The sequence below is a fragment of the Nipponia nippon genome, unplaced genomic scaffold (genome assembly GCF_047370975.1).
Source record: "Nipponia nippon isolate SJK-2023a ecotype South Korea unplaced genomic scaffold, ASM4737097v1 scaffold_3, whole genome shotgun sequence".
In the NCBI taxonomy this organism is placed as follows: Eukaryota; Metazoa; Chordata; class Aves; order Pelecaniformes; family Threskiornithidae; genus Nipponia; species Nipponia nippon.
The window spans coordinates 66,635,645-66,657,827 of NW_028262347.1; the positions used below are offsets into that span (position 1 = coordinate 66,635,645).

The following is a 22,183-nucleotide window of genomic DNA, read 5'->3' on the forward strand; positions in this document are numbered from 1 at the left end:
CACAGGACCAAACTCAGGTCCGCCAACTTCCCCTCCAGGACTAGTAGATCATTCTGACTCATGCCGTTAATTTCAACCCATTTTCTTCCTCTAAATAATCAATCTTTACATCACCAAAAATTTCTTAAGCAACCACAGACACCAAACCTAATCATGCATCAGCAACAAGGGTAAAATAATGTATGTAAGGAAGCCAATTTCCTATTTAACTTGCCAATTGTTAATAATAAAAACTTTTCAGTGTTTAAGCGCTATGAAACACACCGATAGCATTTCTTGTTTTGCCTCTTGGGGAAAAAAAAAGGCCATGGCTCAGAAATTAGTTTTAATATACTAATAGATTTTATGTATTTATGCATTTCTGGAAAAAGAAAAAAACACTGTAGCAATTACAATTCTCGGCAAACAGACTGACTTCAAAATTACAGGGATTCAAGTTCAGTTTTAGTCTTTCTTTTTTTTCCTTCATGAAAGAGACCTACAAAGTAATTTTCTAGATTTATGTTATTTCTAACTTTGTATTAAAAAATGATGTTGTTTACTGAAACATTATAAGCAATTTTGGAACAGGCTTTCCAATGCCAAACACTGACAAAAACCCTTTGACCGTCTGTTTTTGAAAAAGTACTAGCTGTACTCATCATAGGAGGATTGCTAGCAGAATAAGGGGCAACAACAGTCAGAATCCATTTCAGTGTCTTAGTTGGAATTTCTTTAATTCTTACGTCTGATTTTACACAGATACAATACCAAAATTTGCATAAACTACACACAGCAGCCATCACACAAGTCAATGGGATGCACGACAAATTTTGGCAGAAGCAACAGGTAAGTTACTTTTTTGGTGTATACTTGCTCCATGTATCCTTTGTATATGTGACAAATGTTTTACTCAAACTACTTGAAAAGGAGAAAGGAAAACAGCACATCCAAGACGCTTTTGAGGAGAGGTAGATAAAGGAAAGAAAACCTGCCATCTCCCCTTAATCTTTGGCCCAGTCTAAGCCAGATAGGAGTTTAGGAATAAACTGGGTTTAGCTGGAACATATTAATGAAAAATGAACAACATATTGACATCCTGTCTTCTGAATTGATTCCACTGAAGATATTGTCTTTTATAACCATGACACCATGTGCTTCAGCTTCTTCCAGTCCCAGCTGCTATCTGGTAGATTAAGACTTTGTTATTTTACACAGGTTGATGGATACTCAAACTAGACTTTAGAAATGTCTGGTTTTCAAATTGATTTTTTTTTTTTTGTGATGACCGCTTAAAATCTATTCACCCAAAATAAGTTACGTAAGTTTAGAATAAGGCATATTTGACAGAAGTTAGTCTCCATTCTCTGCATAAGATTTGAAAGCTTTTTTTATAAAGCCAACCACAGCATGTAAGTAAGTGACACCAGGCCTTACACATGCATGGTTTCAAACTTTTGCCCATTTCTCATGCCTCTTCTTAGAGTTCTACTAAAACAACCTTGTAATTCCTGACAGTTGTACCAACTGTATGTTACCACCAGAGATAGAGCAGATAGATGGTCTATTGTATTGCTCTATGATAGCATGACCTTTGTTTCTAAAAAGAAAGTAGCTTCAATATAATATGTAAGTATTTCTTTTAACTTGATATCATGTGCTATTGAGGAAGTTCCCTTCAAGGGAAACAGGATGTCTACATTTTTAGCAGTATAAAAAAAAATATTCTGTAAGCAGTTGTAAGGGCTGAAATTTGCAAGATTTCCTCTTACTTGTCCAGAATCCCAAGATTTAACATTTTTTGTGATAAGCATAGAAGGGCTATGGCTTTCTCACTGGTCCTTTAAGATCCCTTTGTATGACAGAGATGCTCTTCCAGTCTTACCTCAATTGGCTGTTTTCCTAAAGTAAAAAAACATGGTACTGTGCAGAAGGAAAGCAATGAATTATAGCACTGCAGACAGCAAATGCTTCCTCAGCAGCACCTCCACAGATAAAGAGCAAACGGACACCTCATGCCTGGGTGAGTTGCACTCCCCTTACTTCCCAAGTGTTTTCAAACCCCACGGTTTCGCATCGGCATATGCTTCCTCAACGTCACAAGGAACAAGACTATGGAGTTTCTTCTTCTCTCACAGGGTGTTCACGTTCGTGCTGGGTGTGGGAGAAGGTGCAGTGACTGTTTTGCTCTTGTTCTTACAGCTGCTGCTTGATTAAGTGATGTCACCATTTTGAGTGATAAACCTTTCCCTTCCAAACTGTTACTGCTTACAAAAGTGGGATTCACAGCAGGGAGACGAGCTATCGCCTTCTCACCAGTTCAGTGACATGGACTGTCTCCATCCACTGCAGCAACAATTCTTCCAATGTTACAACAGCTGTTTCTGTGGATGTTTATTTTTGGCAATCACCATGAAGGACAACAAAGAAATATGGACAGAGCTCATACTAGGCCATCTTAGTGACCTATTTGGTGTACTAGCCTGAAAGTTATCCTTCCTTCATAGGCAGTCCTCCAGAATAACTTTCAAGGTATGAAATTAAATTTCTCACAGAAGTAGAAAAAACAAGACTTCTACTGTCATGTCTCCAAAGAGTTATTTTCAGATCAGGAACAGCACCAGCCCAGTACACTGAAACCCTTATTCCATAAACCGAAATTACTTTAGTTTCCCAATACTTTATGGCACCTCTCCCACTGAGCTGTATCAGTAGTGCCTCCAAGTTAGTAATGCCTGTAGAAAAGAACATTGTTTTTTCTTTAAAGCCAACACCAAAGCATATCTAGAGTTAGTCAGGCACATTGATGAATATAATTTTAAAGTATTATGGAAAGTAAATTATGTAAAAGTTGTGCCAGGGGAGATTTAGATTGGATATTAGGAAAAATTTCTTCATGGAGAGAGTGGTTAGGCATTGGAACAGACTGCCCAGGGAAGTGGTACAATCACAGTCCCTGGAAGTATTCAAAAAACGTGCGGATGCAGTGCTTAGGAACACGGTTTAGAGGTGGACCAGGCAGTTAGGTTAACAGGTTGGACTTGATGATCTCAGAGGTCCTTTCCAACCTGAACAATTCTATGATTCTATGCAAAATGTAATCTTAAAAAATCCATCAGTCCAGAGGCCCTAGATTAGAACTCCTTTCTCTAGCAAAGAAAATCCTCTTTGAAATTGCTGATCACAAAGAAACAGTGAGTTAACACGATTTTTTTGTAAACATTGAATTATTTTTATGTCAAGAGTAAAACGTAGTGCACGGAAGAGTTGTTAAGGAGAATATACGATAGCACAGCCTCCCTGAAGAGGATACTGCAGCTCAGGCCTTGCACATACAAGGCATGAGACAGCTCATATTCGTGGTACCTGCCCAGACGCAAGAGGTCTGGAGCTGGTTTTGCAAGATGTGCATGAACAGAGAGAATAGGAGAGCCAACATCAAGGGACTTGCATTCCAACAGCAGAATAATCTGTGACACTAATGCTTTTCAATCCATCTGCATTCAAAAAAAAAAAAAAAAAAAAAAGCAAGAGGGATGACAAAAGCAGAGCTGGATTTCAGCTGAAAACTCAGTTTGTCAAGGTAGGACAATTCAGTTCAGTGTCTGGAAGCATCCAACAATAGGGCATAGCAACGACCAGACATGCCTTATTATTTCTGCAATCGCACGGAGCGTTTCCATGGAAAAGCAGCAGCCTCCTAGGTTTGACATTCAGCGTCTGACAGCTGAGCCAGCCAAAGCTCAGACACGCAAGGCTCAAAGAGAGATCACAGACAGCTCTTTGGACGTGGTTCTGAGCAATGCGAGAGTAAAACTAGCTCTGGGGGAGAGCCTGACCCCAGGGGCTCTGCCCTGTGCTCTTTATTTACCAGTTAAGATCTCAATGAAAGCAGAATAGACATCAGAGTAGCACATGGGTGGGAACTGTGGCCACGGGGCTTTCCTTTCTCTTTAGGCTTAACTGAAGAGTTTCTGAGAAGTCTGGATGGGAACTGCAGGACAGCTCTTCTACCCTGGCTTGGACAACTCCCACCAGAACTTGTAAAGAAAGACAGAAATGGTGTGTCTGGAAGAAGAATAGCCTGTACATTCCCTCCTCTATAGAGTATCCTTCAATAAAAACCACAAACAGTAGGAGAGTAAGGAAATGTAGAGAAACCATGCTACCATAAAATAATTCAAGATGTTACGGATATTCAGCGTACTAGTCTCCTCCATGCAGATACAGGAAGTTCTCATACTTCATCAATTAAACTTGGAAAGAAAAAAAGCTGTTATAACTCCAGAACTTTATGCTTCATAGAGGTAATCTGAGGTACAGAGGGAGCAGTGGTATTTGAGCTGTACTAAATATTATATCAGCATCTCTCTGCTTTAGCCCATTGCAGGTGGCTAACCTATTAGTGGCAAAGAACGCAGAAAAATTCTTAAAATGCATTTAGCAGACCCACTCACATAATACACATTGATTCGATTTAAATTCCTCACCAAACTTGGCGGGCACCGCTTTGCCACAGATTTCTAAGACCTAGAAACACCTGCGTTAGATCCAACACAAACACTTTTCTGAGCAGTCTGTAACAGTTTTCTGACCGAGCAACAGATTAGCCCAACCCTTCAGCAGGTTGACAGATCAGCCAGCAGTAACCCATCTAAAGAATCCAGGCTTGGGTATATATCGGGCAATTGTGGAGCGTGCCCAATCCATGCCCACAGCCAACAGCTCCATTGCTAAGTGGAAGGAAAAGCAGTATTGCAGGATTTACTCATAGCTGCCAAGACCACACCACCAAAAGCTAAAAATTCTAGCTACCTCCTGTGATAGTTTATACAAGCGCATTAGCTTTTTTACAACCCAAATTTACAGTACTGCTTAGGCTGACAGTAACTATGTGTTCCACTGGAGTCACCCAAAATATTCCTGTTTTTATTTTGCATCTATTTCAATGGCTCAAAGTTCTCTTCGCAGTCTACCTCCTCCCACAAGGATGAGCAACCAATTTCACAGCTGCAAAAAAAAATGAAGGTTTTGGCAGAGACTATTTAGAAAAGTCTGATGAGTACTGGGGGTCTTGGTCACAGCTGGGGCTTCCAGGTGGACCCATGACAGATACAGGGCATTAGAGGCATATAGCCCAAAACCACAGGTCACCTCTTTTTCAAATTATTTTCAATATAAGTAATAGACCCAGTATAGCCTATTACTGCACAGCATTCCACTTGCAGTAACAATATCATGGAGGCTTGTATTATTATAACATACAATACAACAAAGAGAGGGAGCCATATCTTTCAAGGAGTTTATTGTTTTGCTACAAGGGGCCAGGGAAGGATATTAGCACATAGGCCACTCCAATACCTTGAAAGATCTAGACTTTTCATAGATTGTCTTTAATTGCAGAAGTACTTGCTACACATAAGGATAAGGGAAAAAAAATAAAGAACATAAATCAAGACAGACCTACAAAGAAAGATTCCTACACATTCTGAGAAATGAGTAATGACTGACAAATATACGTACAAAGCAGAAATACTAAACTGATCTTGCTCACCAAAAAAAATTTTGGAAACACTTTTGAAGTTTTGATTGTCTTTGGTATAGCACTGGTGAGTTCATTGAGTCAAAACCATGCAGTACAAACAGGGATGAATATTTAACAGCATTTCTACCCCTCTCAAGTAATACAATATAGTATAAATGCGTATATATAGTGTATATATACACACTACAGTGAAATATTCTCCATCCAGTCTGCCTGTACTTACATTCTAAACAGCTAGAATATAGGCACACTAGTAGATATAAGTATTATCTAAACTTCACTTTCAAGAAAACAGAACATTTGGCAATGCACTGCTAGCTAACGATGTGGGTGGGCTGTAATGACATGCGCCACTTCCCTCCCATCCATAGTCTCAAAGATCATGACTATTCTCAGGCTGCATATGACAGAAAAATAGGAAGGGAAGGTTAGGAAAGTGCCAGAAAATAAGTTCACATTTGAACACAAATCCATCGCGTGCTGTGAGGAAGGTCATGAGATTCAACTTCTCATTGCGGGGACAGCTGCCTTGGATCAACACACTTGTGTTTTGCTTCTGCTCCTCCTCGCCTAAGTGATGAGAATTCAATTCAGTGCAACTGCCCTTGGACGCCAACAGATGACTTCTCCTTCCTCAATGACAGGAAGAAACATACTTTCTTGTTGATATTAGCAGAAAAACTAGATCTAGACTACAGAATGCAGTCCTGCACAGACAAGTTTGATCACAAGTCACTAGAGAACCTACTTGACTCCTGCTGTCTTCTGATTCTTTAAAAGAGATCTGTAAGTACATCAGCTACAGGCCAGGATGAGAAAGCTACGTATATCTTTATTTTCAAATATTTCTGAGACTTTCCCACAGGTCATAAATTTACTTCAAAAACAGTAAGCTATTAAAAAAAAAAACAAACAAACAAACAAACAACCCAGGCAAAAAAGAGATCTACTTACAGCTACCCATGCCTTATATAGGAATGTCAGTACTGTGAGCAGAAATCCTTACATTCCAATGTTTTTGTGCAAGTAACTCTATCCATCTAGGAGACAGTCCTTAAACTGGCATAGAATGAACATTATCAACTCATTATATAAAAAAGGAAGTTCTGAATTTCATAACTTACTGACATAGCTCAGGAAATAAGCAACAAGAAATATTTCAACACATACTAACAGCAGATTGTACAAGTGGGCACTTAAGTCAAAGAAAATAAATGTTTCTTTAAAAAGAAATAAAATCCTTACAGGTCAAGATTCACTTGACTCAGTGCCATCAATGAGGAGAACTCTATAGCTATGTTCTATTCCACATTATATAAGCTATATTCTAGTCAAATCTTTAGGACATTTTAAGAACCCTCACTTAAGAAAATAATGGGCCGCTCTGGCAACGCAGAATGGCTGTCATTCAATGTAGAAGAGCGGCTCTATGTTTTAGTTTGTGAAGAACTAGAAACACATGAATACATTCAGAGAAAGGATTTGTATAAGTTGCTTCCACTTGTAGTCTCACTACTCCTTTCATAGTATTAAACTGTCTAGCAGTGAGTTAATTATTATCTTCCAGTACTAGGAAACTCGTAAACACGACAATCTTGTAATTTGCATTTGGTGCTCTTCCATTTTTGCTTCTCATCCTTGTGGTCTTTATACCCAACTTCAGCAGAAGGCCTCCGAACCTTCTAGTGCTACATGGTTGAGCCATGCAAAATTCAGCATAGAAACATGTAGGCAGTGACTGCCAAAACCTTCTGACTCTCTTCTGTGTTGACTATTACATTACTGAAGTGGTACTAGAGAATTTTCAGGCAGAATAAAAGACTTGACATTTTCCAGCACGCCACAGTAACAAATCCTAATGACAAAATCCCATGGCATCAGGCAGAGATGATGCCAGCAGCTTTCTGTAGAAAGTTTTCTAGATAGCCAGATACTCACCTGTCACACTACCCGCTCCATGCAGCTTCTTTAGAAGTCTATTAAATACTCCACTGCTCATTTACACGCAGAAGAAAAAGCCTATTTCAACAGATTTCCGAAGACATGAGGTGTAAGCTATGTCATACAAACCACTGTGTGTAACTAACTGCCTCTTTCAAACAGTCTTCTTCCTTTGAAGTTGTAACATGTGAATCCCCTTATAAGCACAACTTACAGGCATCAACTGTAGAAAAGGATTACTTGAAAAACCAGGTAGTATCATTATCTCTCAATACATTAGAAGTCCCAACTCCTGTCAGCAGAAGAATAATTATAGCAAATCTGAAGAACCACATGAAAGAGTTTCACAGCCCTCATATTGGGAAAAGTTTGAAATCATAAAAAAGTGACAGAATTAAGCAAATAAAAAGGCGAAATCTTTTACAGTGGTTTTGGGGGTTTGGGTTTTTTTGGTGTCCTTTTATTTTGAGAAACTACTGAAGACTTCGCTGACTTTCATAACAGTAAGATACAACCATAATGCAAAGCAGAAAAACAAATGGATAAATGCTTGCAAAGTCAAGACAAATTGCCCCATACATTCTAAGGGTATCTGCAAAACAGTGCCTTTCACAAACAGCTGCACTAGGAAGACTCCATTAGAGCACCTCCTCCTCAATTTAGCACCATGAGCTAAAACAAAAAGTGGAGCACGTGTCTACTGCACTATTGCTTCATGAAGTGCGAAAATTTAGACTTCAGAAAATCGTCATTTAATGATCAATAAGATAGTTCTAGAAATGCATGAATGGAAGAAATACTAGGAGACTACATAGTCCAGCACTCAGCCCTGAAGCATCCTGGGAAGATGGCTGTGAGAAGACTACATCATCAAATGCACACACTACACCTACCTCAGCCTAATAGAAGAGAAATAGAAATACAGTGCAGCCAGACAGTTCTGCTAATGAATTTAGGAATTGTTTTTTAATGGTTCTTCACTAGAAAGCCACCTGATGCTACTAGCATAAGTCGACCTCTCTCTCATTTTCTCCTAACTACTAGCTGGGCTAAGATCCTCGGCATTCCCCCCCAAAAAATGGAGTTCAAACATCATCATCTCAAACGCTGTCCACTGTCTCACCCAGACACCCTCCTCACCCTTTCCTTCAAGCCCCGAAGCCAGTATTGGAAAGCTGAGTACAAATTATAATGATCTTTTTGGTCATGTTACTTCTACCAACTTCCTGCAACTTTAACAGCAGACACACTGACTTTTCACGCTCTTTCTTCCTGCAATTTCAGGTTATAGAAAGAAATGATAGCTTAACAGAAACAAATGAAACAAAAATTCTGCTTTTCATTTTGCAGGGTTACATTTGATTTCAGCACTATAACCATTAGGAGCGATTGCTGTCATCAACAGGAAAACACCTGCATCCAACAGTCTACAAAGAGCATTTAACTCCTCTGGACCCCAATTATCTAGCATACAGTAGCATTACCTCACATATTACACTGTCACTTATTTAAACTTCTATTATTTTATTTAAACTTACATTAAGCCTTTTATGACAAATAATTAAGGCTGCACTGTAAGACTGATTGTTTTTGTCTCTTCAAATAGTCTCTTTCTATTGCTCCAGTAAATTGTAATCTAATTTTATGGCAATCCCATACTATGATGGGACACAATATAGCAAAATCTCTAGTCTAACAGGTTTCAGATTCAGCTACTAATCAGTCACTCCATTCCATAACAAGTAGATACTTTAATAAGTTGTGACATTCATACCTGGAAGCTACAGAACTGAGACAGAGCACCCCAGAATAGATTTTTAATTCAGTCCTACACAATCCAAAACAAACAATCTCCAAAATGCATCCACTCCTGAATTCAGAGATTTAGCACATCCAAATTTAAGGCACTCAGTTGTCAAACCAAAGGCATCTATATTTGGGATTTATCAAAAGTGATGCTAAAAATGGATATGAATACTTCAGCTGACTCAACACAACAGAGAAGCAGTGGAAGACTGCCAAACTGAGCGTGAGTGTGTTCCTCTCAACACAATATACATCCTGTACATTTACCACCTCCCTCTAAAGCAGCAGCTGGCAGCTAGAAACACCTATGTTGCTTTTTGACTGGAGGGAGAGACTGCTCAATATTTTATTTTAGAAAGGAAAATTCAACAATTTGTTTTCACCAAGAGCTCAGGAAACACTGAAGAAATAGCTGAAAGAGACTCTAGTCACAGTTATTTAGACTATGAGGACACTGTAAACCACAAGAAGCTTTACTGTCTTCCTCAGCAATCTCTCTGGAGATTTGAGGGATTATGTTGTTTAGATTTGGGAGCAGAAAGATCTGAGAAGTTCTCTCGGGATACACAGGAAGCCTGCCTAAGTACAGTACAGGATGGCAAACATACTTGCTATTTTCCCTTCCCCCTTTGACAGCATATATCTTCACTTGAATATTGAAACTAAAGTCTGCCAAGGGCCTGTATTTTAGGAAGACTACCAACCTCTAACCCAAAATAAGTAAAAATATTATGTGTGTGCAGAGGAATTTTTTCCACGTTCGCACCACGGTCTCTCTCATTTCCACGGGAATAACAAAACAATAGCTATGTTTGATTATATTCAATAAACTTATTTTTTTTAATAAACAACATAAAGATGACTGAGTGTTCCCTTTTTAGATTTTATTGCTCGTACACTATGTCACAGCCAAGGGACAAACCCCCAGGTATTCTGGGAACAGTGGCTTTGCAGAGTTTTAGACTCATCTACTCAACATCCAATTTAAGTAGAACAGCCAATAAGAAAAAACGCAAACTCCTTGAAAAGAAAGTTTTGATAACAAAAACTGAAGCTCATCCAGTTCATCATTTGGCTCATAGATTTGCAAGCAAGAAAGCTAAAGGAAAAGATGACCTGCTAGAGAACACCAACATGCCCATAAGCATAGGAGTTTGTTTTCATTTCAGAGGAGGTGAGGGCTTGGCAGGGGTGGGGGCGTGAGGGGGAAGGCTGTTTGTTTGGTTTTAAGTCTATAAACAAGACAGGCCCTGCAGAGTTATTATTAATCATGTTCAAATAACATCAGGTTGCCAACATCTGATTGTCCTTACACTTGTACATTCTGTACATGTCCCTCTGAATTAAAATTGTAAATTATATCAATCAGCAGTGGCAGCACACAAGACTTTTTCATGCAGCAAGAGCCAAGTAAACCGGAAATAGCTCATGGAGCTAAAGAAGCACAAAAGCTCTTTAAGTTTACTTCATGCCAAAACCTTCATGCTGTCTACATTACTATTCAGCAAATACACACTAGAAATTTTTTGAAAATTTGTTTTTAAATACAAAGGTGTTTAGGTGACCAATGTCATAAAAGAAGTTAAAAAAAAGATACCCACTTTCATTTGAGTCTCTCTCCCTTTTACTGCGGATTCTGAACAGCTGCCCTGCATTTTGCCAAGTCCATGGTCACATACACCCATGACTCTGACTCACCATTTCAGAGTGCAAACATTGCTACTTATTCTTTAGCTGCTTCCTAATCTTTTTATGGTTAAGGACATTCTCATCATGACTTTGAAATCAGTTGCACATTGAAAGACATACTGCAGCCAGAAGAGCTCCATGTTCTACACTCACACCTTTAGAAAGTAATAATACAAAAACCCTTTACAAACCACAAAAAAACAGGTCAGCTTTGCCTTTTCCCAGGATTTCTTTGATCTTTTCTGTAGAGGACTTAAACCTACTTATGGTATTGCAATATGTCCTAGGCATTTGGTGGAATACATTGTTGAGCCTTTCTATCTGACTGGTGATGGGGGATGGGTGGAAATGATTACATTTTACCTCTTACAGAACTGAAACTATTTGTCCGTATGATGATATTTTCATAAAAGACTTTCAAAGCAGGTGCCTGAAGTTGGGCGGTCAATTCAAACCACAAGCCACTAAATGCCCACCTATAACAGGCATGACTATTTGCTGCTCCCATTTGAGGAATCCACTTTTGCAAGATGTGAATCATAGAGCACATTATCATCTTATCTGGCATTTTTTATGTACCTGGACACCTAAAAAGAAAATGAAAAATGACTGTTTAAGAAGAAATTTTATATTAAGTCTATGGTTCCCTCAGGACAGATGATCACAGTAACTAACAGACCAAGGAAGATGTCTCAAGATATAATATCACATATTATATGGTATATTCAATGAGTATATAATTGAATAACTTCCTTACAAAATGAAGACATGGAAGGCAAATAAAATCATCCACAGGAGAAAAGTTCTTGCAGCTAAGGTGCTGAACTAGAGGACGCATGAATCATGACCGTAACACTCTTCATGGTTTCTTTTGCTATCCAAAACAAAGGAGTTTGTGCTTCTTTCTTTTCTGAAGAGGGAAAAAAACTACTTTATCTGCCTTACATAGAACAGCAGCCAATGACAAAGACTATTTCAGTAAGGGCTTCTTCAGTGCAGCCCCTCCCGTAATACATATTCTTACTGTCTTACTGCTGTAAGACAGTCACTACCTTAAGTGTTAGTGCACGTTATTGAATGAAGTAAGAAAAAAATAAAAGAAAAGGAAACTGCCTGTATGCTTTGGGCCATTTATATTTCCAGATAAGCAGTCAGGCATCTACACTTTTACAGGAACATTTGCAGATCACAATCTAACAAGCGTCGTCACACCCTGTCTGGTTCAAGCCACTCTCCCCCCTACCTCAGCTCATAGAGTAATTTAGTTTTGAAGGAACCTCTAAGGTCACCTGGTCCAATGCCCTGGTCAGAGTAGGACCAGCTTAGATCAAGTTGCTCAGGGCCTTGGCAGTTGAGCTCTAAGTGCCTCCAAGGATGGAGATCCCACAGGCTCTCTGGGCACTTCTTCCAGTGTTTGACCACCCTGATGTCATATTTTTCCCCTGATGTGCAGTTGGAATTTCACTTGTTGCAGTTGCATCTGTTGCCTCTTCTGCTAACATTGTTTCTCTCTAAAGAGTCTGTCTCTGTCACCTCATTAGGTGACAGAAAATAGTAATAAGTTACTCCATAGACGTCTCTTCTGGACAAACCCAGTTTTGTCAGGCTCTTATGTCATATGTGGCAGCCCCTGATCATCTAAGTCAACTGGACTTGCTGCATCTTCCTTGCACCAGGGAGCCCAGAACTGGACACAATACTCCAGATGTGGTTTGACAGGTGCAGAACTGTCACTGAAAGACTCACCTTCCTCGACCTGCTGCAGTTGGTCCTGTTTCACCACAAGGGCACATTCCCGACTCACATTCCTTCTCTTCATCAGCTCCCCATGTCCTTTCCTGCAGCACTGCTCTCCAACCACCGGCCTGTACTATTGCACAGAAATCTTCCAACCCAGATATTAAAACTTTCATTTGCCCGTGATGAACTGCATGAGATTTCTCACAATCCATTTTTCCAGCCTGACAAAATCCTTCTGAAAAGCATCCCTACCCTACCTGTATCAACTGCTCCCCACCCCATTTAGTATCATCCACAAACTTGCTGAAGATGCCCTTCTTTCCATTGTCCAGGTAGTTAATGACAACATGGAACAGTATCAAATCCAGTATTAACCTAGAAGAAAGGTATTTCTCTCCTTTCCCTGTCTTCCAGGCAATAACTGTAATTTGGCTGGCCTATCAATTGACCAGTGTCTTCCAGAGGATTACTGAAGTTGCTTTGGGAGCCAGAGCCATCCCCAGAACCCCTGTCTGACCATCTTGTCCCTACCCAAAGGGCAACATTCCAAGAATGTAAGTACAGCGGGATAAGGTGGCTCTTCCTCAAAGCTCAAATACCACAGTTTAACACTGTGCAAATTGCTTTATTCTGAATATAATTTAAAGTACCACAAGAACGTAATCAGTAAACATTAGTCATTATCTTTCTTCATCTGGTGAGTTTCAAGTGTTTTAAGTTTTTTCCCTGCCCTGAACTGTTTGTGTACATGACAGAAAGAAAACATAAACAAGAAAGAGCCAAGAAGAACTTTGCAAAACTGTTTTGGTGGGTTTCTTTCCCAAAAGGTCCTTTGAAGAGTTCTAGAGTCAGTAACTTCATGGAAGGAAAAGAATTTTTACATTTTTGGTGTATGAAGGCATGGCACAACTATTTGTATAAGAATAAATGGACACACTAAATATCAGATTAATATGTCAGGTTTGGGTTCTTCGGCTTTTATTCAGAGGCGGGGTTGGGATTCGGAAGAAGCAGGAAAGCATAAATAATAATATCAAATTATCATTATTCACAGAAAATATGTTTGCAGACAATTTCCATGGATGAAGCACACCACCACCTTGGACCTTAGCTAAAGTCATAAGCAAATTCCCTGGAACACCACGTGTCATCAATTTGGAAACTAACAATACTCACAGCTGCTAAAATATGCCATAAAACAATGCAGTTCATACCTCAGAAAAAACTAATTTGGACTCTTTTTCACTCGTCTGGAATTTTTACTTACATCTAACTTAATTCTTAAGCAGTTTATTTAGGCTAGAGAAGAATAACTTACAGGAGTACTCTGGGGCAATAGAGAGGTTAAGCTTAGATGAGAGATCATAGATTATCAAGACCATACTATAGAAAACATGTAAAAGTTTAATAAACCCTTCAATTCAGAAAGGTGGCTTCACCCTCTATGAGATAAATGAGATCCATTAAAAACAAGAATGGAGCACAGGACACGTTAATCCTTTTCAAAGAAGAAAGCTCACCACACCACTGTGTCTTCCTCACATTCAAGTGCACAAACAGTTTACAGATCTGCATTTGTCTTAGAGATGCTTCAAACCAAGGAAACAGAAATCTATCCATGACAAAACCTGGGAAACACTGTAATCCAAACAGGAATCAATGAAGGAATTACTATATTATATCCTACATGGAGAATTTAAAACATCAAAAATTCCATGATGAAAGAGAATAAGTCTGATGGTAAGCTACTGAATTACTTTAAGAAATCTAAGTTCAAATTCTTTGGCTCTACAATGAATTTTTTTTGTGCTCAATATATTCCTTAATTCTCCGTGCAGACTTCTGTGTCGGCAACGATAGCATTAATAATCCCACTGACTATGAACGTACAAGGAGGAAACAATCATTAATTACTTGAGGCTCTGCAGATATTTATAAAGCAAGAAAAACGAACACAGAATTCTGAATGGCACCCATGGTGTTTTTAAGCAGCTACATGAGAGAGGAAAAAAAAAAAGTGACCCAGAAATCAAAATAAAAGTCAGACTTTCTTCTAATATGGGGTGGAGGAAACTGCTTTCCCATTACAGGACAAGCAAATATCACCAACTGCCTGACACAAAAGGGAAGCGGAAAACAACAGGAAAACTTGCCAGCTGGGGAAAGCAGTAGTCAACTGCCAAGGATCATTTTAGGGCTCCAGCTGCTTGTCTCTGCCAAGTTTAAAGAGTTAGCTGTTCTAAAAGTATATTAAAAAAATGCCACTAGGGAGTTTAAGTACTGACCTTGTAAGGAAAAATTCCATGGGGAAGAAAGCGAATTTCCAGGATACCAGGGATTTCGTTAAAAGTCATCTCGTGATTTCCCAGGTTCAGCATCAAAACAACTATTCCAAAAATGCAACTAATGTTGCTTTTTTCCTGCTCACATCCTTACCCACAGAGCTGCCAGTCTCCCATGTGCCCAACTGAATTCAGTTCCACACATCCCACTCCACAGGGAACAACTTCTAGACTGAGAAAGTTGCTACTACTATATCATCACAAATCTATTTTTACTGGGTGATGCATGGTGCTTCTGGGAAGACAGCAGATATAAAATTTCTCTCAGTATTTTAAGATTATTCACGTACAGGGCTCTCAGCAATGCTATCTCTTGAGATTTTGAGAGAAGCACTGGTGACAAGCATACTTCCAAGTATTTTAGGACTTAAAAGGGCTAAATCTAGTTTAAAAACAAACAAACAAAACAAAAAAAAAAAAAAACAACAAGAAAAAGTATCAAGGTTTTCCCCACATAACAGTGTGCTTGCAACTAAACTATAAAGTATAACTTTCTTCTTTTTTTTTTTTTTTTTTTTAAACAGAAAAATCTGTCTGTATGGCATAGCATTGATATCAAAAGTGATGTGAAAGATGATCAAATCACCTCTGTGATATTTCTGAGAGGTTAACAGGAACCCCCTCAAGCAGATGATGAAGGAAGAAGTGATGTAAAGTGCACAAACCAACAAAAAGTGATTCATTATAACATCTGCACTTAGGTTTCAAATATATCACATACAACGTCAGCTGGAAAAATCATATCACACAGGCGCAGGAAGAAACTCAGATCCACAAGCACAGCGTCATGTCCTTTAACAGCCCCAGAACCAGCTGACACTTATTTTAACCACTCAAGGCAACCAGGAAACTTTTATTCCAGCCTATAAACTTTTAGCCAGAAGTTCTGCTACCTATTCTCTTGAATCAGAAGCAACTGAATGATCTAAAATTTACCAGTTGTGAGGGAACAGGCAGATGTATTTTTATTCCTCTGTAGTTACAAGGGTGACCAGTACCCAACGTGTGTGGGAAGCTACTCCACATTGAAGGTGATTGTTTGCCAGAAGACTATCATCAGGTACTGTTATAAAAGCTTAAATATCTATGTAACAAGCATGACAAAAAGTAGAAGCCACTGGAAACCACAAACATTATACCAAAAAAAAGGGCAGAGTTTTACTGCTACCTGACAGTTCATTATTTATAGCATTCCCCTCCACCATTATCACAATAGCAGCAATTCAATCATGGTTATCGTATTTCACTGCTGTTTCAAAGCGATCAGCATGGCCGTTACTTTCAGTGACCATCGGACAAATCTCTAAGGCAGTATACACTTCCTGCTGAAAAAGCAGCCAGACGGCCATTTACTTTTCTATTTACGGAACAAACTGGCCCACAAAACAGGAACCTAAAAATGCTACTTCAGCCTCAAGAATCATATCTAGGGACACAGAAGGAGAGAGAAAAACTAAAGACGGAACAGGACACCAAAGAGGTTTGTCATAATTACAGAGTGGCTTGACTACATTTAAGGGCAGTTAAAAAAAAAAATTAATATTCACACGGTACAAGTCAGTTAAAAAATGCCTTCTTAACAAAAGATGTGTTTCTTAGCCAATCCTTTCCTCTGCTACAGATATGTATGCAATGATATTTAAAAGTTCAAGTGTCAAGATGAGTCAGTTCAAAGAAAGTTCATCAAGTTTAGAGTTATCTATCAGACACTCACTGTATCTTCTGGAGGTATGAAGATAAGAATATGTATCTGGAATACAGTTAAGACAAAGAAAGAAGTTTTAAAAATAAACCTCATTGCACACACTGACATTGGCTCACCAGTTTAATTTTGACTATTACAGGGAGATAAAGTATTATTGAGGAACTTTTTTTTTTTTTTTTTTTTTTTTTTTTTAAACTGGACACAAGTCAAGTTTCCCAAAGGAACAAGATGCTCTCTGAGATACCTAGGTGATCAGGGAACCTCCACTACATGAAGACTGTATTTCATCAGAACTGATTTGCATTGCTGTTACAGTGCTGTGTACCACAGTCTTTCTGCTCCACAAATCTCACAGTTACAATGCAGTCTGATGCAAAAAAAAAAAAAAAAAAAAAAAAAAAAGACCATGAGCTATTTCTAGGCAATGTCAGGATCCTAAAGCCAAGGACAAAAATTCACAGGAAGATCACATAACATGGCAGTAGGCAAAAGAGTACAGGGCTAGGACTTCATGAACTATGGCAGACAACTCAGATAAAAGGACTTCCAATAGTCCCAGGAGGCCAGGAGAGAACAGTAACTTTTAAGCCAGCCAGTGCCTTGTACAAAGCAATGTCTGGCAAGCCCTGAACGAGACCATTACAGAAATCAGAATGAAAGAAGAAAAAAAGATTGGGGGTGGGGAACTCATGACAGAACCACCTTGGTAGACTGACCTTTCTGGAAGGAAAGTCACTGGTAGAATCGGAGGGCCATCAGCTGCACAGAAGGAGCAGGCAGGCTGCTTTCACACATTCTACAACAGCCTGGGGAAGGGCTCAGTGGCAGCTGAGGCCAAGTATGGAAACTGAAAGGTATTGAGCTATGAGTCTAAAAAAAACAAACAAGCTTGGCATATTTCCCGTTGCCTGTAAATTAGCTAGAAAGATGAGAATGTTAGAGCTCCACATGATTCATTTGGGTTCCGGTAATAAATAGCATGCAAGCACGTTTAGCTGCTGAATTCAGTGAAAGCAAAACATATGTGTTTGCTTCCAAACCAAACTTCAAAGAAGAAAACTCATTCTATGCAGAAAGGACAACTGATGGACCATCTACCTTCTTACCTACTCCATTTGCCCTATCTCCTCACATGTAACCTTTTCTGTTCTCTTTTATCTGTTCTGCCAATCCGCTCTACCTCAATACACACATTTCCCTTGCTGCATGTCTGTATGATTATCAGCAGTCTCCTACACATACAAGCACATGAACACACACACACACACACATTACAGCCTACTCACACTACAACCCCCACACTTCTTCCTCCACAGCCTGCAGCCCGCAGAAGAAACAGTGGAAGAAGCAGGGCAAAAGCAACACTTAAGCCTCTTGTGAAGGCCTTACTGAGCAGATTGCAGATAGCACCGCCCTCAATGCAAGACAGGACCCTTAATTTACAACCTGCTTAAAACCTGCACTCTGTGTTTGGAAAGAACTTGCATTTTTCCTTTCCCTCCCTTTTTTCTTCTTAAAGAACATTACAGCTGCAAACTTCAGTTAACAACTGTGGTGTTTACAGTTTTACCCGAGATCATTGCAGGCCGTGGGGTCACAGACTTGACTAATGCTGAAACTGAATATTTCTGGAGTCTCTCTCAAAGTTAGTACAGAGGTAATAGGTGCTTATTACTAAGAAGTCCCCATTTGACAAAGTTTACAAAAGAAGTGAGTATAGGATTGGCACAAATAGACATTTTTACGATTTTCTGAATGTAGGTGGCTTGGTTTGTCCCAGTTACTTTAGAAACACAAGCAGCAGCTTAGGAAGACGGGAAGGTTTTTTTTTTTTTTATGGGTGACAGACAACATTTTATCTAGAAACAATGGTAAGTATATCAGTCAACTATGCTTTGTTCTTTGGATTTACAAAAACAAAACTGAACTCCCTCTCCTCCCCCTATGCCTGGCTTCTGTAAAATTTACAGAACTAGAATTAGCAATATAATTTTAATATACTTTCTTCTAAGCAAACATTTTCCCTTGAAAATGGTGGTTCATACTCAGAACATCAGTTCTTTCCACTGTGTTCTCAGAACTCCTACAAGAACACAAATGCCTTGTTTAAAGCATCATTTTCTTCCCTCCTTACTTCAAAGCACACACAGCCTCATCGAAGGAGGATGGACTTCATGGCTCCATCAAGGCAGCAAAGAGGAAGCATCTAAATCTAAGTAAGGCCTTTCATCTGTCAAACAGTACAAACAGATAGACCCAATATAGCTCATTCTTTAGTCATACAAGACTTGTGCTTTGAGGTTATGCTTTCCCAAACAAGGCCCCAGCTGCACTTCAAGTTAAGTACTGCGAGCCGATTTACCAGAGAGAGAAAGAGCAAAAAATAAGCCTGAACTGCAGCATTCAATTTTGGTGAAGTTCAGTGTACTCAAAAGCTTGACTTCCTACCTTTCTTTCTCTCCTGAGTCATACCAGTGTAAAAAACACTGAAAGGCTGAACTCATAACGCTCCATCTATGAGCACAGAAGTGATATTTGCAGTAGCCTCCACATTAAGATCAAGATCCCACCACGCTAAGTTTCGTGCAGAAAACGTAAAGGACTGTAAACATCTGAACATAAACCATGTACAAAGTAAGCCATTGATAAATACAGGTCTAGAACTGGTTTCAACATATGAGCAGGTCAACCCTGCTAAAGTTTGTGTGCGCATCTTGTAAACACCACAGCAAAGAAGTTTTAAATGTCTGTCAGATTAGGCTGGCAATCTAAAGCCCACCACTAGCACCAGCGGTCTATCACTGCACCATCTTGCAACTGTTAAGTTAGGGCAGTCCTGACAGAAGTCACTTCCAAAAAGTCTTTTCCATTAAAACACCAGTAAGATTTTAAGTGGTCATTGCTCTCAGTATTAATTGAGAAATAAAATATTTTCAAAATCTGAAGCTTTTTTAAAGAAGAAAATAAATGAATCCATATACGTCAGCGCGGGCTTGCAAGTGACAGATTCAGGAATCATGAATGCTGAGAGCCCAGGACTCAGCAGAAGGAAGGGACGTTTTGCTTTATGTGGAGCCACTCTAGGAGTACTGTGCTATATTATGACCTTACCCAGCATGTTTATAGGCTGCTCTAAGAGGTTCTGAGAACAGCCTTGATCACTACCAAATCATGCTAATAAGCATAACAAGCACGATAAACTGAAGAAGCAGAATTTGGTTTTTGTACTAGTTTCTCTCGCTCATGGCAGCATAACTACCTTGAATAAAACTGGTTAAAATGATGCACTAATGCTTCATAGAGGAATTCCCGAAAGTTCTCTCTTTCATTTACCTTGCTCCAAAAGGGAAAAAAGTAGTAGTTTTCCTCTTTCATGGGAAAATGAGCAGCTCTCCATCTTTCGTACTTACTTCTGTAACTGTGGAACTAAATGGCATAACAGAGACCTCAGTGACATGTTCTTCATCTTAAGCCAGATTTAGAATAGCCTTAAAAGAAATGCCATGCAAAGACTCATTTTCTAATAGAAACCCTTTCTCCATCTTTGATCCTGGCAAACTCGGTCTGACAGCTACAATAAAGAAGAGGTTACTGACACAAGCTGACTATTCTGATCACCTCCTAGAGGTTGGCATCCCAGGAAAAAAGCGGAAAAACAGTTCATGGGAACAGCACACATAAAGGAGTGGACAAAATGCAAATTCAAGGGCAGTAACATGCCTGGCTACTGCATAGGCATCCCATACAGCTAATGGAATTACACGGCAGCAGTCTTTCTCAGAGAGGTTTTTAAATCACTCAAAGAAGAATTTCTAAAGCTTGTCTGCCAAACACCTCATATTTCATTTATCCTTCCACAGCTGCAAGCAGTTCACAGACTAAATGCCCCTCCTTCAAGTTACGAGGAGTAAAACCCTGTTAGACTGATCTATTTAACAAAAATCAGAGCTACATTAAAAAAAAATACATGAAAATTGTTCTTAAAAGGCAGCTATTGGAGCTTGTAAACCCCACCAAAAAAACCCTATAATTGCACGCACACACATAATGTACCCAGACATACCCTTTGCGATCCTAAGTCTTCCATTTTTCTTGAACTATTTCCACCACTTTTGGAAAATAGGTTATTTATTCATAAAGAATGCATGCCAATTATTCCATGGATGCAGGTCAATAAGGCACCGCAGGAAGGGCAGCATTGCTTTGCTCCCCCTTCAAAGTCAGATCACAAGCACTGCCTTCATTAACAAGTATTGACTGCCTTCTCTAATTACTGCATTCTAGACCTCACATTTTCACTGCAGCACAAACCACAGCTGTCTGCAGATGCCATTTGGCCAGGTTAGATTTTGCTTTTACTGACAATTTAACACTCTGAAAAGGGGCAGGCAAACTTTTTTATAGATGATACGTACTTTTGTTGGATTTCCGAAAATAGCCACAGTACCTAGGCATGTACTTACTGACACTAATCTTTCAAATTATCTACCTGAATCTGTTGGTTTGCATGCCTGAAGTTAGAAAATACAAATCCAGTATTGAGACTTGTAAATTAGTGAACTGGTTTTCAGAAGAGGTCAGTATCTCAGAAAAACAGGCTATTTAGCTGTTAGATTTGTACAGAAAATCCCAGCTGTAGAATGGAACACTTTCAACCTTGCTCTCACAACTCTCCGATTAACCACACTAAGCAATACTTTTGCTTTGCCTATGCATGATTTAGAAATAGACAATCAATCCTATTGACTACAGGTCACCTATTAACTATAGATGGGAATTTAAAGGGCTATTTTAATTCTAAATAACATTGTCAGCGGAATAGAATACAGCTTACATCTTTTTCTCTTTTTTTTTTTTCCTTCTTTCTTTTTTCTTTTTGCACTTTAACATTCCTGGGTAAACAAGTCCCCAACTACTTCTTCCCTTAAATATCCACTACATTAAATATTTGCCTTAAGAAAAAAGTTCTGTGGAAAATGATGACACCAATACCATGCCCTTACTATTCCGACGCAGTTTTGTCTAATCACGGTAATTTATTTACTTACCAGTGAAGACATATAACAGCATTTGTTAAGAATTTATGGATTCATTTCGTCTCCTTAGGTCAAAGGATACTTCTTTCTATACCACAACGACTTCCTGCTCACATTTTTAACGCTGACATCTGAGGTGGCTGCACGATCTACACACTGAAGGGCTCGCCGTCTTTCACTTCCTTTTGTGGCTTTCAAGGCCAAAATGAGGGAGAACTTTTGTTCACCAGAATATTGCACTTTTTCAGTTACTTTATTAATATGCTTTTTTTTCAAAGCGAGAGCTTTACGCCTATCTTCTGACATACCTTCTCATATTAATTTGCTCCTATGTAGAGATGCATAGGAAGATGCCAAGAACCAACACGAGCTCAGAACACCTCCCCTTCATTCTGACCGT

At 39.1% G+C, this 22,183-nt stretch overlaps 1 protein-coding gene across 2 annotated transcripts in view; it reads right to left on the reverse strand.

Moving 5' to 3' along the window:
* FGD4 (FYVE, RhoGEF and PH domain containing 4) overlaps positions 1 to 22,183 on the reverse strand; it is a 115,397-nt gene that overhangs the window by 75,645 nt on the left and 17,569 nt on the right. The window contains exon 1 of one of the 2 annotated variants that reach the window (XM_087766416.1): positions 6,479 to 6,578. The exons of the other annotated variant lie outside the window; for it this stretch is intronic. Coding sequence (XP_087622542.1) covers positions 6,479 to 6,488 — 10 coding nt within the window. The 5' untranslated portion in view covers positions 6,489 to 6,578. Of the gene's footprint in view, positions 1 to 6,478; positions 6,579 to 22,183 lie in introns of those variants that run through there. 2 annotated transcript variants of the gene reach the window in all.